Source organism: Hemiscyllium ocellatum, chromosome 11 (assembly GCF_020745735.1).
Source record: "Hemiscyllium ocellatum isolate sHemOce1 chromosome 11, sHemOce1.pat.X.cur, whole genome shotgun sequence".
Taxonomy (NCBI): Eukaryota; Metazoa; Chordata; class Chondrichthyes; order Orectolobiformes; family Hemiscylliidae; genus Hemiscyllium; species Hemiscyllium ocellatum.
In genome coordinates, this window is record NC_083411.1 from 17,212,494 (window position 1) to 17,227,412 (window position 14,919).

General features: G+C 40.7%; 1 protein-coding gene across 2 annotated transcripts in view; it reads left to right on the forward strand.

Moving 5' to 3' along the window:
• si:rp71-46j2.7 (sorting nexin-25) overlaps positions 1-14,919 on the forward strand; it is a 67,635-nt gene that overhangs the window by 9,198 nt on the left and 43,518 nt on the right. For both annotated transcript variants that reach the window (XM_060832429.1, XM_060832431.1), the window contains exons 2-3: positions 5,410-5,506; positions 6,976-7,192. In XM_060832429.1, the coding sequence (XP_060688412.1) occupies positions 5,410-5,506; positions 6,976-7,192 (314 nt within the window). The remainder of the gene's footprint in view (positions 1-5,409; positions 5,507-6,975; positions 7,193-14,919) is intronic.

The following is a 14,919-nucleotide window of genomic DNA, read 5'->3' on the forward strand; positions in this document are numbered from 1 at the left end:
TCAAACAGAGAACAGCCAGGGAATTCCTAGAGGCATGGCACTCATCCACAGATTCAATCAATAAGCACATCGCCCTGGACCCAATATACCGACCACTGCAGCAGACAGCTGGAACTGACAACCGGCAGCGGCAGATTCAAACCACTACAAACGCCGGAGGAAAGATCACAGAAGCGCTTCACAGGAAGTTCCCAAGCACTGAGGATGTCACCTAGACAGGGGACGAAACGTCCGCAACACAAATTCCCAGCTCGGCGAACAGAACCACAACAACAAGCACCCAAGCTACAAATCTTCTCACAAACTTTGAATACAGGAAGACATTAGGCAGAATGTGTCTTTGCACAATATTCTTTAATGCAACACTGGATGTAATATTCAAGATGAAGGGCTTTTGCCCGAAATGTCGATTTTCCTGCTCCTCGGATGCTACCTGACCTGCTCAGCTTTTCCAGCACCACTCTGATCTAAACACTGCAATATTCAAATGTCAACATGATAACATGGGCACTGGGTTTAAGTTATTAGATAATCATTGTATTGTCAAGATTTCATTTAGATGTCTTCCAAATGCACCAGTTCCATACCACATTATTTCCCAACCTCTGTATCCTCAGGAAAAGTCCCTTGTATGTCTCTCTTAGGTACTTCCAATCTTAAACAGAAAGTACATATGTTTTCCAGTCTTTGGTTATGACTCAATCCTCTGTTAGGAACTCAATCTTGTGACTTATCTCTGTTTCATCAATATGGCTGGGTCTTTCCTTTCTGTGTGAGAGTTCAGGGAAAGCTGAACATACTTCTCAAATATAGCCTGAATGTAGTCTTCTGCCTTATTCTGAATTAAATTAAAATGAGAAAGGTAAGGATAAAGAATGGCCAATAGGTCCATTTCATATACTCCTCCATAAGAACCTACAGCTTTTTACCAGCAATGCAGCAGTTTCTGACACACAGCACTGGAGTGTCATAGAAACATGGGAATAGGAGTAGGTCATTCAAACCTTTAAACCAGTTCTGCCTTTCAGCACTATCGTGGCTGATCAAGCAATTCAACACCTTTTTCAGCATCATCCCCATAACCTTAAATGCCATTGATAATCAAAAGATTATCAACCACTTTTTAAATATACTTACCAACTGAGCTCCCACAGCCCTCTGTAGTAGAGAATTCCAAATATTCACAACCTTCTGAGTAAATAAAATGAGGTAGTTAGGGAAAAGGTTAAGGCTTTGTAGAATGAATACAGGAGGTTTGTTGAAGGTTAAAAGCAGAACCTCAAATGTAGTAATCTCTGGTTTACACCCGGTGCCATGTTCTGGTGAGAGTAGGAATAAAAAGATAGGGCAAAAAAGTCAACAGGTGATGAAATGGAGCAATTTACAAGGATTCAGATCCTTGGATCATTGAGAAGATAAGGTGGTTCATATGTGGAATGAACTTCCAGGGATAGTGGTGGATGGAGCTACAGTTACAACATTTCACATACATATGGATAAGTACATGAATAGGAAAGATATGGGCCAAACACAGGCAAGAGGGGCTAGTTTAGTTTGGGAACATGATAGGTGTGGATTAGTTAGACTGAAGAGATTGGAAACACACCCTATTATCTTATGATCCTAAATGTCATTCCCTCTGATTCTTAAATTGTGTCCCTGGTACTAGACTGTCCAACCAAGGGAAACATCTACCCTGTCTGTCCTTTAAAGCATTTTGCAAGTTTCAGTTGGATCAACGTTTCTTCTTTGAAACTGTAGAAATAGATATTAAGATTAAATTACTTACAGTGTGGAAACAGGCCCTTTGGCCCAACAAGTCCACACTAACCCTCTGAAAAGCAACCCACCCAAACCCATTCCCCTCCATTTACCCCTTCACCTAACACAATGGGCAATTTAGTGTGTCCAATTCACCTAACCTGCACATCTTTGGACTGTGGGAGGAAACCGGAACACCCTGAGGAAACCCACGCAGACATGGGGAGAATGTGCAAACTCCACAGTTGCCCGATGCGGAAATTGAACGCGGGTCTCTGGCGCTGTGAGGCAGCAGTGCTAACCACTGTGCCACCGTGCCACCCTCAAATACTAGAAACGCTAGAAGAAATCTGGTGAACCTGTGTTCCATTCCCTCAATGGCAATAATATCGTTCCTCAACTGAGATTATGGTCTTCAGTCTTAGCATTCACCTTGATGCCTTAACCTTCTGACCTCATAAGAATGTAGCAATTGTGGCCAGTATGTCATTCTCCTATTTACTTATTTGATTTTCTGGTTGTGTCTATGCTGACTATCAGACACCAAACTACCCTCATTCTATTTATCTGCACTTGGTCCATAGCCTACTATACCCTGGCACATGAATGGATTTAGCGTAGTGTTATTCATTTACTATGTAATTACTTGGTAGTATGGAACTTATTCATTGTTAAAAGGAAATGCTGTCAAGGATTTTTGCTTTGCACTAATCAGGATTGAAATGCAAGAAACAAATTGAAAAAGGGACACCAATTTATAAAGCATTAAAAAACTGCTGATTCCTTGGACTGTGGTTGTCAAAATGTCTTCACATGGTTCTTGCATGATAGCTTTCAGTTTTGATGGCCTTTATCATCACTTTCCAGTATCAGAGTAAGTGGGGACTGTGCAACAATTGCTAGAGTCCAGTCACTTCATAGAGTTCCTGCTGTGATTAACATTTGCTGTTACATGTATTGACATTCTATGTAGTAATTCTAATTGCTAAATTAAATGTTCCTTCACCAACCCCAAACCTGGCACAGATAGAAGTGCATAATGGCATCAAAGGAAACCAACATGTTGAACTACAATGAATCCACATTTCGGATAAACTCACTCATTTTTTAAAATTCCATTTGTCCCATCTCTGTCCTTTAACCCTTGTTGTAATTGATTGATAAAATGCTTCTATAATGCTGTACTGTAATCTGCTTTCTTGACTTTACTTGACATATTGCATTAAACACATTAGTCTTTTTAGATAATGGATTTCATCATTGATGGGTTGCAAGAAGAAGGGCCATCTTCACATGTAGTTTGTACTATGATACCATTTTTGTAACATTTTTATCAATTAAGGACATTTGGGGAAACCTTACATCGATCCTGATCTTGAGAAATGTTGGCCAAGATCTTAAAATCTGCAATTAAATGACAATGTTGTGAACCTCTGAGGAATCCACCCACAGCAATCTAGCAATCTGTGGTGTGGATTTTTAATTTCCTGATATTACTTTGTATTTGGCCTGAAGTCCAGGAACTGCAGATATGTAGAGACAGTGATGTCAGCAAGCTGGACATACACACATGGAAGTATTCTCACAGACAACATACCAGGAAGTAAAATACACTGAGTATTTTTCACTCTTTATACTTTATATGCTCTTCACATCTTACAGATTTTGAAATAAGTAAGTGATAGAAACTTAAAATGATCAAAATTCCAACTTTTAAAAAATGTATCAAATTTCCTGGATCATAACAGAGAAATTTAAAAAGATCAATTTTCCAAGGTCGGAATTTTTTTCCGTAATATTTATGAATTTACATACTAAGAACCCACGTGACATTTTCAAGAAAGACTAATAATGTAAGAAAGTTAGTTTTCATCAGTGTAGTGTTTGTAAGGAGGCTTTCAACGCTGCACTACATGAAGAAATGTAGAATCAATAACAGCAATTTTTGGATATTTTGCACACATGCAGATACTTAATTGTTGTCCATTTCAGAGAAGTGCTGATGGTTTTGTTATAACTACTACAAAATGTTGGTGATTATCAGTATATTGACTTCACTTTTGCCCCATGCTGTCTGTGAAAAGCTGCTACAGAGTGCATTTTGTTCTCTTGGCGTTCTTTCCTATGTTACCATCAGGAATGAAAGATATTCTCACACTTTATTTGAGTGAAAATGAAAGTTAAGATCAACTAGAGCATTAATCTCTTTCCTGTGCATTCACTTCAGTGGGAGTGATTTTGAGGTTAATATGTCAGTGTTGAAATAACTTGAGTGTAATTGAATATTCTTATGTTCTATTGAGCTACTACTGAACTCTTTCCACTGGATTGGTTTAGTATTGCGTTCCACTTCCTGTTGTGCGACTTTAAACCACACTATTGATATTGTGGGGTATTTAGGGAGCTGCAGAAAACTACACATTGGTATTTTAAATGTAGTTTTAACTCTGTGGTTCATATCCATGTGTTGTTATTCGACAGTCTAGCTCATTGCCTGTTATAGATGAATAACTATTGATTATTATTGCTGAGATTGTCATTACCCATGATTGTTCACTGCCTTTGGATGAGAAAGGGTAGACAATTAGCAATGTGGGAGTACATAAAATAGAGAATTCTAGGATTTATTGAAGGTCATTAGTCTAATTCCAAGTCAGATTTTGATGTTCTTGTCACTGCTGTACTGTTTAACTTTTTCGGTATGATGACAATGGTGTTGGTCAAATGATACTGCAAACCCAGTGCTTTCATGAACAGCAATAGATTCAGTATCACAATATGGCCAGGCAGAAATGCAGACCTGAGGATGTAAGGAGCATCCACAAAGAGGTCAAAGTCAGCCTATTCCCACAAAACATGGTCAAGTGGAACTTCTTATATCTGTAAGAGCCAGTAGACTTTCAAGATAATGAAAGGACACAAAATAATTTAGGAAACAGAGGTGATTCTCGGGTTCTGGGAATTATTCTTGGAGTCCTCAATGTTCCCAGTTTACTTATAATAGAATCATATTCAAATTTCTTTCATTTTTACATGTCTACCTAACACTGTTTTCCAGTTCACACACTTGTAGTTAAGCATTCTAAAGTCATTCTATGATCCAGAAAATTCCAAAATCTGAAAATTATTTGGCATTTCTATATACAGTCATCTTCCTTTGCTCCCTGTGATGTTCAGTTCAGATGCAGGTTCTTTTTTTCTTCCATTTCTCTCCAATACAATCTGTTTTTTATGCCTATCTAATTAGTATCTTTCACCTTTCTCACTCTGGATGTGTAATTCTTTTTGAACTGTTAGTAATGCAATACTGCAAGAATCCTTCCCCACCCACTGTCAAGGAAGGGAAGCCATTGCAAGTGATTGTCCTATATAAAGCCTTTTCACTACAAAATGGTGGATTACATTCATTCTTAATTTTTCAAAACGTTACCGGCTGGATAAAATAAGCAATTGAAGTCTTGAAATACTTTTGAGTGGAAGTTACTGTTTGTTCCCAAATTACAAAGTTTTTTTTAGGGGATATTCTTTATACCTCAATACATATGATGTGCAAGGCATAACCTTTTGATGGACCCAGCACATGGTAATCACTCCTAATCAAATAATCTGTAATATTTGGACCATAACCTTATATTTAATTTTTTATAGGAAGTAGGCCAACCTCAAGATCATGTGGATGCACCTGATAGGAGAGAGCAGAATTCAGTTGTGCTTGATCCAGGCCTTCAACAGTCCCTCAGGAAAGGTAAATATTCCATGTTTCTGAATTCAGGCCATTGTTTTTGTGTGTGCTGATCACAGTAAACCTGGGACCAAGTAGTCATTTCTTTGTTGCTATTGAATCGCCAGTCCTTAACATTTTTGTTTTGTTTTAAATGGTCAACTTGAGTGCACAGAGGGTTTCAGATTAAGCCACTCATGGGCTGAGAGTTTCCATTTCTGTGCCAGCAGCCAGTGACTTTCTGTTAATTGGTGTGAATGATGGTGATATGGGAGGTGATGGCGGTATTGCTGGACTGTTACTCCAGAGACCCAAGTACTGTTCTGGGGAAACCGAAAGAATTGCGGATGCTGCAAATCTGAAACAAAAAGCAGAAATTGCTGGAGAAGCTCAGCATGCCTGGCAGCATCTGTGAAGAGAAATCAGAGTTAACTTTTCAGGTCGGGTGACCCTTCCTCAGAACTAACATTCAGGGGACCCAAGTTTGAATCCCACCATGGCAGATCATGGAATTTCAATTCAATTAAAAAAAGGTCTGGAATTAAGAGTCTAATGACGACTATGAATCCATTGTTGAAAAAACTCATTAGGTCCAATCTTGTCCTAAAGGGCAGGGAACTGCCATAGGTTTGGCCTAGATGTGACTTCAGGCCCACAACACTGTTGTAACTCTTATCCACTCTTAGAGATGGGCAATAAATGCTGGTCCTGCTGGGGATGCCCTCATTCCATGACTGGATAAAAGAAAGATATGCAGGACCACACAAGACCAAGGCTTTGAGATGCTGGAATGCATCAGATACTTATCACAATCAGAACCTCAATTGGGAAAGCTGAGAAGAAAACATTTTCATACAGCAAGTAGTTAGGGTGAGGAGGGCACTGTCTGGAAATGTGGTGGGGGCAGGTTCAATTGAGGCATTCAAAAGTGTAATGGATGATTTGGATAAAGATAATGTGCAAGGCTATGGGGAATTTGAATTCAATTTAACATAATCTGGAATTAAGAGTCTAATGATGACTAGGAATCCATTGTTGGAAAACTTCATCCGGTTGACACTGGGTAATGATCATTTGGAGAGCTAGTGTAGACATAACAGGCTGAATCCCTTGCTGTATCACAACACTTCTGTGATTCTGTAAAACATGATCCATCCCTCTATTTGTAGTTAGTTGGGTAAATCACAATTACCTGTTCAATCAAAATCAGGAGGTCTGTTACAAGATGGTCCTGTTTGTTGGTGCTACATTTAAACACATTCAAATGTTTTTTTTTTGCAATGTCCAAACCTCTTTGATTTTCTTCTAGTGTACACTAATGGTTCTCCCATGGCACCTCTCACATATGTAATTTTCTGAGGTATGGATCTACCAGGTCAACTTTTTGCATGAGTTTTCACCCAGAAACGTAACTGTTGTTTTGTTTAGGAGGAATGCTTTGCACAAGTATTTCTACTGAATCTTTTTCTCATTGAAATTGTTATTTCTTATAGTGTTTGAGTGCAGTTACTCACAGTTCATCTTGTTATGGTACAATCCACCCGAACCCCGAGAAGATCAGCCACTCTACCAAGTCCTGTTCCATGAGTTCACCTTGGCTGTAGATCATGCAGTCTTGAAGATCAGGAATCTGGACCTCACCAGAATAGAAATCGGATTGATTCAAACATTTGCCAAGCATTTGAAATCTGCCAAGAAGGGAAAGCAGAGGTATTGTGTGTGTTTTTAAGTTTCAAAAGGGAAATTTCAGTGGTTAAGAATGGGACTTCAGCTAAAATAGGAATATCACCAGCAAAATCCACTAGAATTTCATCCCTACTAACTGTTTGTGTTTATCATTCATCCTTAATATGGTAAAGTATAACCTTTAGAAATAAATTCCTTACTTTGAGATTGACAAGAGCTTTACAGGACATGAACTTCCGTAGCCTTCCCTTGGGTGAGGCAGCATTTCTAGATAGATTAGATTACTTACAGTGTGGAAACAGGCCCTTTGGTCCAACAAATACACACCGACCCGCCACCCAGACCCATTGCCTTACATTTACCCCTTCATCTAAGGTGGTGAGGCAATTTAGCATGGCCAATTAACCTAACCTGCACATTTTTGGATTGTGGGAAGAAACTGGAGCAAACCCATGCGTAGAATGTGCAAACTCCACACAGAGAGTCACCTGAGACTGGAATTGAACCCAGGTCTCTGGCGCTGTGAGGCAGCAGTGCTAACCACTGTGCCACCTTGCTGCTGTTCTGTATGTTCAGCAGTTTACCCTGTAATAATGCAGAAGTTAACAGAGCTAATAAGTCTATGAAAAATGTGCAATGTTTTGCAATTTTCCAAACCTTGAAGGAAAGTCCCATGACCCAAGACCAATGGCCAAGAGCTCTTACTGCATTATAACACAAACAACATGTCAGCCATCATCTTGGTCATGACCCCTTAACAAGCCTTATTTGGCCAATGCCTCTTTTTGTGAATCAACCCTCCTGTTACCACATCTGTCAATCTGGCCTGTTTTCATCACCGCATACTTGACTTGTTTTTCAATTAAGTAAGCCAACATCACTTGTAAAAACAAAATATAGCTCAAAATGGGCCACTTTTCCTGATTGATGTAGGAACAGGAACTTTGAATGGAATCTTGGAGGCAATGGAGATTTGAGCCTTGCACCACCTCTTTTCAGGAAGACCTGTCCCCATTTGTTCCACTTAGGTACTTGACAATGATCCTTCTAATGGGATCAGGCATCTACCTGCTGAAAGCTGCTGACCTGGCATCTCTGAATGGCAGTGCCACTGGGAGTGAGGTAGCTACTGCTGGTATGCCAGCAACTCAAAGCCAAGGATCATCCCTGGCTCCTGGGTCAGAGGTGAATGATAACAGGAGGGGTTGGGGTGGTTGGCAATAAAGTTGACCAGTAGGCCTCTTCCTTCCTGATATCATTAGGATTGACCTATTGGAACGTCAAAGCAATTATAAAAAGGGATAAGACACCCTTGAACATTGAACATGCTGAGACCATTTCCTCTAGAAAATTGAAGAATGAGGGAGTGACCGGTTAATGGGCTTTAAGGTTCTGAAAATGTTTGATATGTTAAATATGGAAAAAAATATCTCTACAGAACAGGGATGCTGAAATATGAGGTAAAGGGGAATTCTAGAGGAACTTATTTACTCAATGTGAGTGGGAGTTGACTCATGGTGATTTGAAACACCTGACCTAAATGTTTTCGTGCTTAAGTTGTACACAATCTTATGCATTTCGTTATTATGCCTGCATTTTATGAACTATCAATCTCGACCTAGTTTTACAATTCCTTTAGGGAAACAAACAGGGAAACAAACTCTGCTCCAACTCGTCCATGCTGACCAGATATTCTAAACTGATCAGATCCCATTTGCCAGCATTTGGCCCATATCCCTCTTCAACCCTTCCTATTCATATACCTACCCAGATGTCTTTTAAACATTGTAATTGCACCAGCTGCCACCATTTCCTATGGCAGCTCGTTCCATACATGTACCACCCTTTGCATTAAATAGTTGATCCTTGGGCCCCTTTTAAATCTTTCCCTGCTCACCTTAAAGTCCACGTCCTCTGATGTGCAGAGGTTTCCAAGTGTAGTAAACCTGTTGGATTCATGCACTGGAAAGATCCATTTCCTTTTATTGAGTTGGCAATTCCAATAATGTCCTGCTAGATCACCAACTGGCTGAGCTTTAGTCATGATGGTCATCCCCAAGGTGACTTTACTGCATGTCTGTAAGATTAGCATATAATTGAGGTAGATTTATAATCTGGTAAATGGACAGCTGGCAAAGAAAGTGGAGCTGGCACTTAGTTTCAGTTTCTGTTGGAGTATATACATATAGGCAATGAACATAGCAATTGCAATATTAGAATTGTTTAGATTAGATTAGATTAGATGTGAAGCTATCGAACCTGTATTTATGCTACTTCTAACTCAAAGTTTGATTTTCACCAGAGGCATCTTCACCTTACCTAGACCCACCCTATATACATGTCCAACTGATCCAAAACTCTTACCTTTAGTGGGAGTCTTGACTCACCTTTGATCCAGTATCGAGCTTCGTCATTCTACTGTACTCTATCCAACCCTCTTCATTCTCTTTACTTCTAGTCCTTCAAAAGCCTCTGTCAAAGTTTTCTCCAATGTTCTTTTCCATAAAGGAGCAAGGTGCTTTGTGCAATGAAGAGTCACTGTGCAGATGGAACATACTGGAGGTTCACTGAGAGACTCTCAGTTCAAAAAGAGTATAAGTATGCTACTATTATTGGTTTGCTCTCAGTTGCCATTGTAAACTTGATACTTAGCCATTTCTAGGTTTGTAATTTTTTTCTGTACTATATAAAGCCCCAAAACAGGCCATTTGTCCCATTCAGCCCATGCTAGCATGTGTAATGATTGCTTGTGTCAGCCCTGACTCAATTTGTACTCCTTCTCTTTCTCAGTCAAAATGTTCTGTGTTTGCATTCCACTCCAGGACTTGAGCACAAATATCACTCCATTGCAATATTGAGGGAGTGCTGTACTGTCAGAGATGCTGTATTTTGGGTGGATGTGAAACTAGGGGCCGATCTTTAGTTTGAGTTGTGAGTAAGAGATCCCATGGCACTATATTGAAAAAGAGCAGGAGAGTTTTCCTAGTCTGGCTGTAAATTATCCCTCAATCACCATCACAAGAATAAGTTACCTGGTCATTATCATGTTGTTTGTTTGTGGAGGCCAGCTGCATGTAAAAACATTTCCTGAAACACAACAGTGATTTTTAATTTGATTTATTATTGTCACATGCACTGAGATACAGTGAAAAATATTATTTAGAGTCACAGAGTCATAGAGATGGACAGCATGGAAGCAGACCCTTCGGTCCAACATGTCCACGCCAACCAGATATCCCAAACCAATCTAGTCCCATCTGCCAGCACCTGGCCATATCACTCCAAACCCTTCCAATTCATATACCCATCCAAACGCTTCTTAAATGTTGCAATTGTACCAGCCTCCACCACTTCCTCTGGCAGCTCATTCTATACATGTACCACCCTCTGAGTGAAAATGTTGCCCCGTAGGTCTCTTTTATATCTTTCCCCTCTCATCCTAAATCTATGCCCTCTAGTTCTGTACTCCCCGATCCCAGGGAAAAGAGTTTGCCTATTTACCCAATCCATGCCCCTCATAATTTTGTAAACCTCTATAAGGTCATCCCTCAGCCTCCGACGCTCAAGGGAAAACAGCCCCAGCCCGTTCAGTCTCTCCCTACAGCTCAAATCCTCCAACCCTGGCAACATCCTTGTAAATTATTTCTGAACCCTTTCAAGTTGCACAACATCTTTCCGATAGGAAAGAGACCAGAATTGCACGCAATATTCCAACAGTGGCCTAACTAATGTACTGTACAGCCGCAACCTGACCTCCCACCTCCTGTACTCCATACTCTGACCAATAACGGAAAGCATACCAAATGCTTTCTTCACTATCCTATCTACCTGTGACTCCACATTCAAGGAACTATGAACCTGCACTCCAACGTCTCTTTGTTTAGCAACACTCCCTAGAATCTTACCATTAAATGTAAAAGTCCTGCTAAGATTTGCTTTCCCAAAATGCAGCATCTCGCATTTATCTGAATTAAACTCCATCTGCCACTTCTTAGCCCATTGGCCCACCTGGTCAAGATCCTGTTGTAAACTGAGGTAACCCTCTTCGCTGTCCACTACACCTCCAATTTTGGTGTCATCTGCAAACTTACTAACTATACCTCTTATGCTCGCATCGAAATCATTTATGTAAATGACAAAAAGTAGAGGAACCAGCACCGATCCTTGTGGCACTCCACTGGTCACAGGCCTCCAGTCTGAAAAACAACCCTCTACCACCACCCTCTGTCTTCTACCTTTGAGCTAGATCTGTATCCAAATGGCTAATTCTCGTTGTATTCCATGAAGTCTAACCTTGCTAATCTGTCTCCCATGGGGAACCTTGTTGAATGCCTTACTGAAGTCAATATAGATCACATCTACTGCTCTGCCCTCATCAATCTTCTTTGTTACTTCCTCAAAAAACTCAATCAAGTTTGTGAGACATGGTTTCCCATGCACAAAGCCATGTTGACTATCCTTAATCAGTCCTTGCCTTTCCAAATACATGTACATCCTGTCCCTCAGGATTCCCTCCAACAACTTGCCCACCACCGACATCAGGCTCACTGGTCTATAATTCCCTGGCTTGTCCTTACTACCCTTCTTAAACAGTGGCACCACGTTTGCCAAACACCAGTCTTCCGGCACCTCACCTGTGACTATCGATGATACAAATATCTCAGCAAGAGGCCCAGCAATCACTTCTCTAGCTTCCCACAGAGTTCTCGGTACACCTGATCAGGTCCTGGGGACTTATCCACCTTTATGCATTTCAAGACCTCCAGCACTTCCTCCTCTGTAATTTGGACATTTTGCAAGGTGTCACCATCTATTTCCATATCTTCCATATCCTTTTTCACAGTAAATACTGATGCAAAGTACATATTTAGTATCTCCCATTTTCTGCGGGTCCACACAAAGGCTACCTTGCTGATCTTTGAGGGGCCGTATTCTCTCCCTAGTTACCCTTTTGTCCTTAATGTATTTGTAAAACCCTTTGGATTCTCCTTAATTCTATTTGCCAAAGCTATCCCATGTCCCCTTTTTGCCCTACTGGTTTCCCTCTTAAGTATACTCCTACTTCCTTTATACTCTTCTAAGGATTCATTCGATCTATCCTGTCTATACCTTACATATGCTTCCTTCTTTTTCTTTTGTGTGCTACAGACAAATCATATCTTGCAGAAGTACATCAGGGTAATTGAACAGAATGCAGAATATAGTGTTGCAGCTTCGGAGAAGGTATGGAGAAAGATCAACTCTAATATGCGAGTGATCCATTCATAAGTCTGATAACAGTGAGGAAGAAGCCGTTCTTGATTCTGTTGGTACATATTTTCATACTTTATTTATTCTGCCCAATGGAAGAGGTTATTACCAGGGTGGGCAGTGTCTTTGATTTTGTTGGCTGCTTTCACATGGCAACAGGAACTGTCTGGTTAGGCCCCATTTGGAGTACTGTGTCCAGTTTTGGTCCCCACACCTCAGGAAGGACATAATGGCACTGGAATGTGTCCAGCAAAGATTCACACGGATGATCCCTGGAATGGTAGGTCTAACATATGAGGAACGGCTGAGGATCCTGGGATTGTATTCATTGGAGTTTAGAAGATTAAGGGGAGACTTAATAGAGACGTACAAGATAATACATGGCTTGGAAAGGGTGGACGCTAGGAAATTGTTTCCATTAGACGAGGAGACTAGGACCCGTGGACACAGCCTTAGAAGTAGAGGGGGTCAATTCAGAACAGAAATGCGGAGACATTTCTTCAGCCAGAGAGTGGTGGGCCTGTGGAATTCATTGCCACAGGGTGCAGTGGAGGCCGGGACGCTAAATGTCTTCAAGGCAGAGATTGATAGATTCTTGTTGTCTCGAGGAATTAAGGGCTACGGGAAGAATGCTGGTAAGTGGAGCTGAAATGCCCATCAGCCATGATTGAATGGCGGAGTGGACTCGATGGGCCGAATGGCCTTACTTCCACTCCTATGTCTTATGGTCTTATGGTCTTAGGAACTATATCACAGAATTCCTACAGTGTGGAAGCAGGCCATTCAGCCATTTAATCCACACTGATCCTTTCCCTGTAACATTGTGTTTCCCATGGCCTAGGCAATCCACCTAGCCTACATATCCCTGGACACTGCACATCTTGGTCTGTGTTTTGCCTGGAGTCAATGGAAGGAAGATTGGTTTTCGTGATGGACTGCGCTGTGTTCACAACTCTGTAATTTCTCGTGGTCTTGTGCAGAGCAGTTGCCACGCTGTGCTGTGAAGCATCTGGACAGGATGCTTTCTGTGGTATATCTGTAGAAATTGGTAAGAGTTATTGTGGAGATTCCAAATTTCCTTAGCCTTCTCAGGAAGTATAGGCTTTGATGTGTTTTCTTGACTGTGTACTGTTGACGTGGATGGACTGGGATTGCATTTCAAAAGTGCTCGATTCTGACTCCCAGGTGCTATAGACAGTAAATATAGACATGGGTCAGAAGCAGCACACAGATCATAGCCGGTTGATAGACTGAGCTTTATTTGCAAACCTTCCCTCTGATTGTTGGGATATGCTGGTAAAAATTTCAAATGTTGCTGAGGTATGAGTCCATTAGTGCTTGTTACTTTTTGTACGTTATCCAGATCACTTTTATTCATTGCTATAAAGACCTTCAGCAGGCCAACTATGCACAGAAAACAATAGAACTAAACAAGTGTAATTTGTGTTCAACTCAAGAGCAGCATCTTTAGTTGACCTTCCCCTCCCTACTTCTGAAGAAACTCTTATTTTATTCTCTTGCAGTACTGTAAAATAACTGCTTTTCTACCCGTATGTTCTAAGCCGCAGCAAGTTATTACATCTGGTGAAATGCTTTTTGCGACGAAGATCACTACATAACATTGCAACTGACCTGTCCCTGTTATTAGTGAGTTCAAACCCACCATGTTACCTATAGCTTAGTAAAATTCTGTGCTAATCTGGTGAAACTGATACATTTTCTTCTGTATTGCTTCTCCATCCAAGCTCCTCCTGTGTCTAACTGAACATTAGAACCCTTATCCCCCACTCCTAGTGCGATTTTAGAAATTCTTTTCATATGTTTTTTATGTGTGTGCCTGAGATCCTGCCAACTCTCAGTTTGAGAAATCTAACCTGAGGTGATATGTTTTAATCCAAAGAAGTAAAGTTGCTGAAAGTAAGAGGTTTAAATACCATAATAGGAAAGAATTTGCCCAGTTTGTTGCCTGGCTTTGTATAAAGTGACTCCTTTGTGACTACTAATGTAAGTTATATCTTATCGCCAACAATTTCAAGAATTGAGGCCCTTGCTTTATCTCCAACTCAGTTTTACTCTAAGTATTAACATTCTTACAAGAATCTGATGCAGGTTCTGACATGTGACTGAATCAACAATCGCCAACTATTCCAAACATTCAGAAGCTGGTTTTAATTTTTCTGGCTCATGTGCAGTATCAAAAATAAATCACATGAGAACAGAAAAGCTAACAACCGTTCAATTGGGGTTGAAACCCAGTCACATGGATGTTAAAGTTTCTCACAGAGTTGCCAGGAAGTCTGGAAAAGTAGCGTTACTTAGGTAGCTTGTTCCTCGTGGTTCAGCTGACTGTTATACGATCCCAACAGTGTGGAAACAGGCCATTCGGCCCAACTCGTCCACACCAGCCTTCCGGTAAGCATCCCATCACCCTACATTTCCCACGGCTAACTCCCCTAGCCTGCACATCCCTGAACACCAAGGACGAATTAGCGTGGCCACTC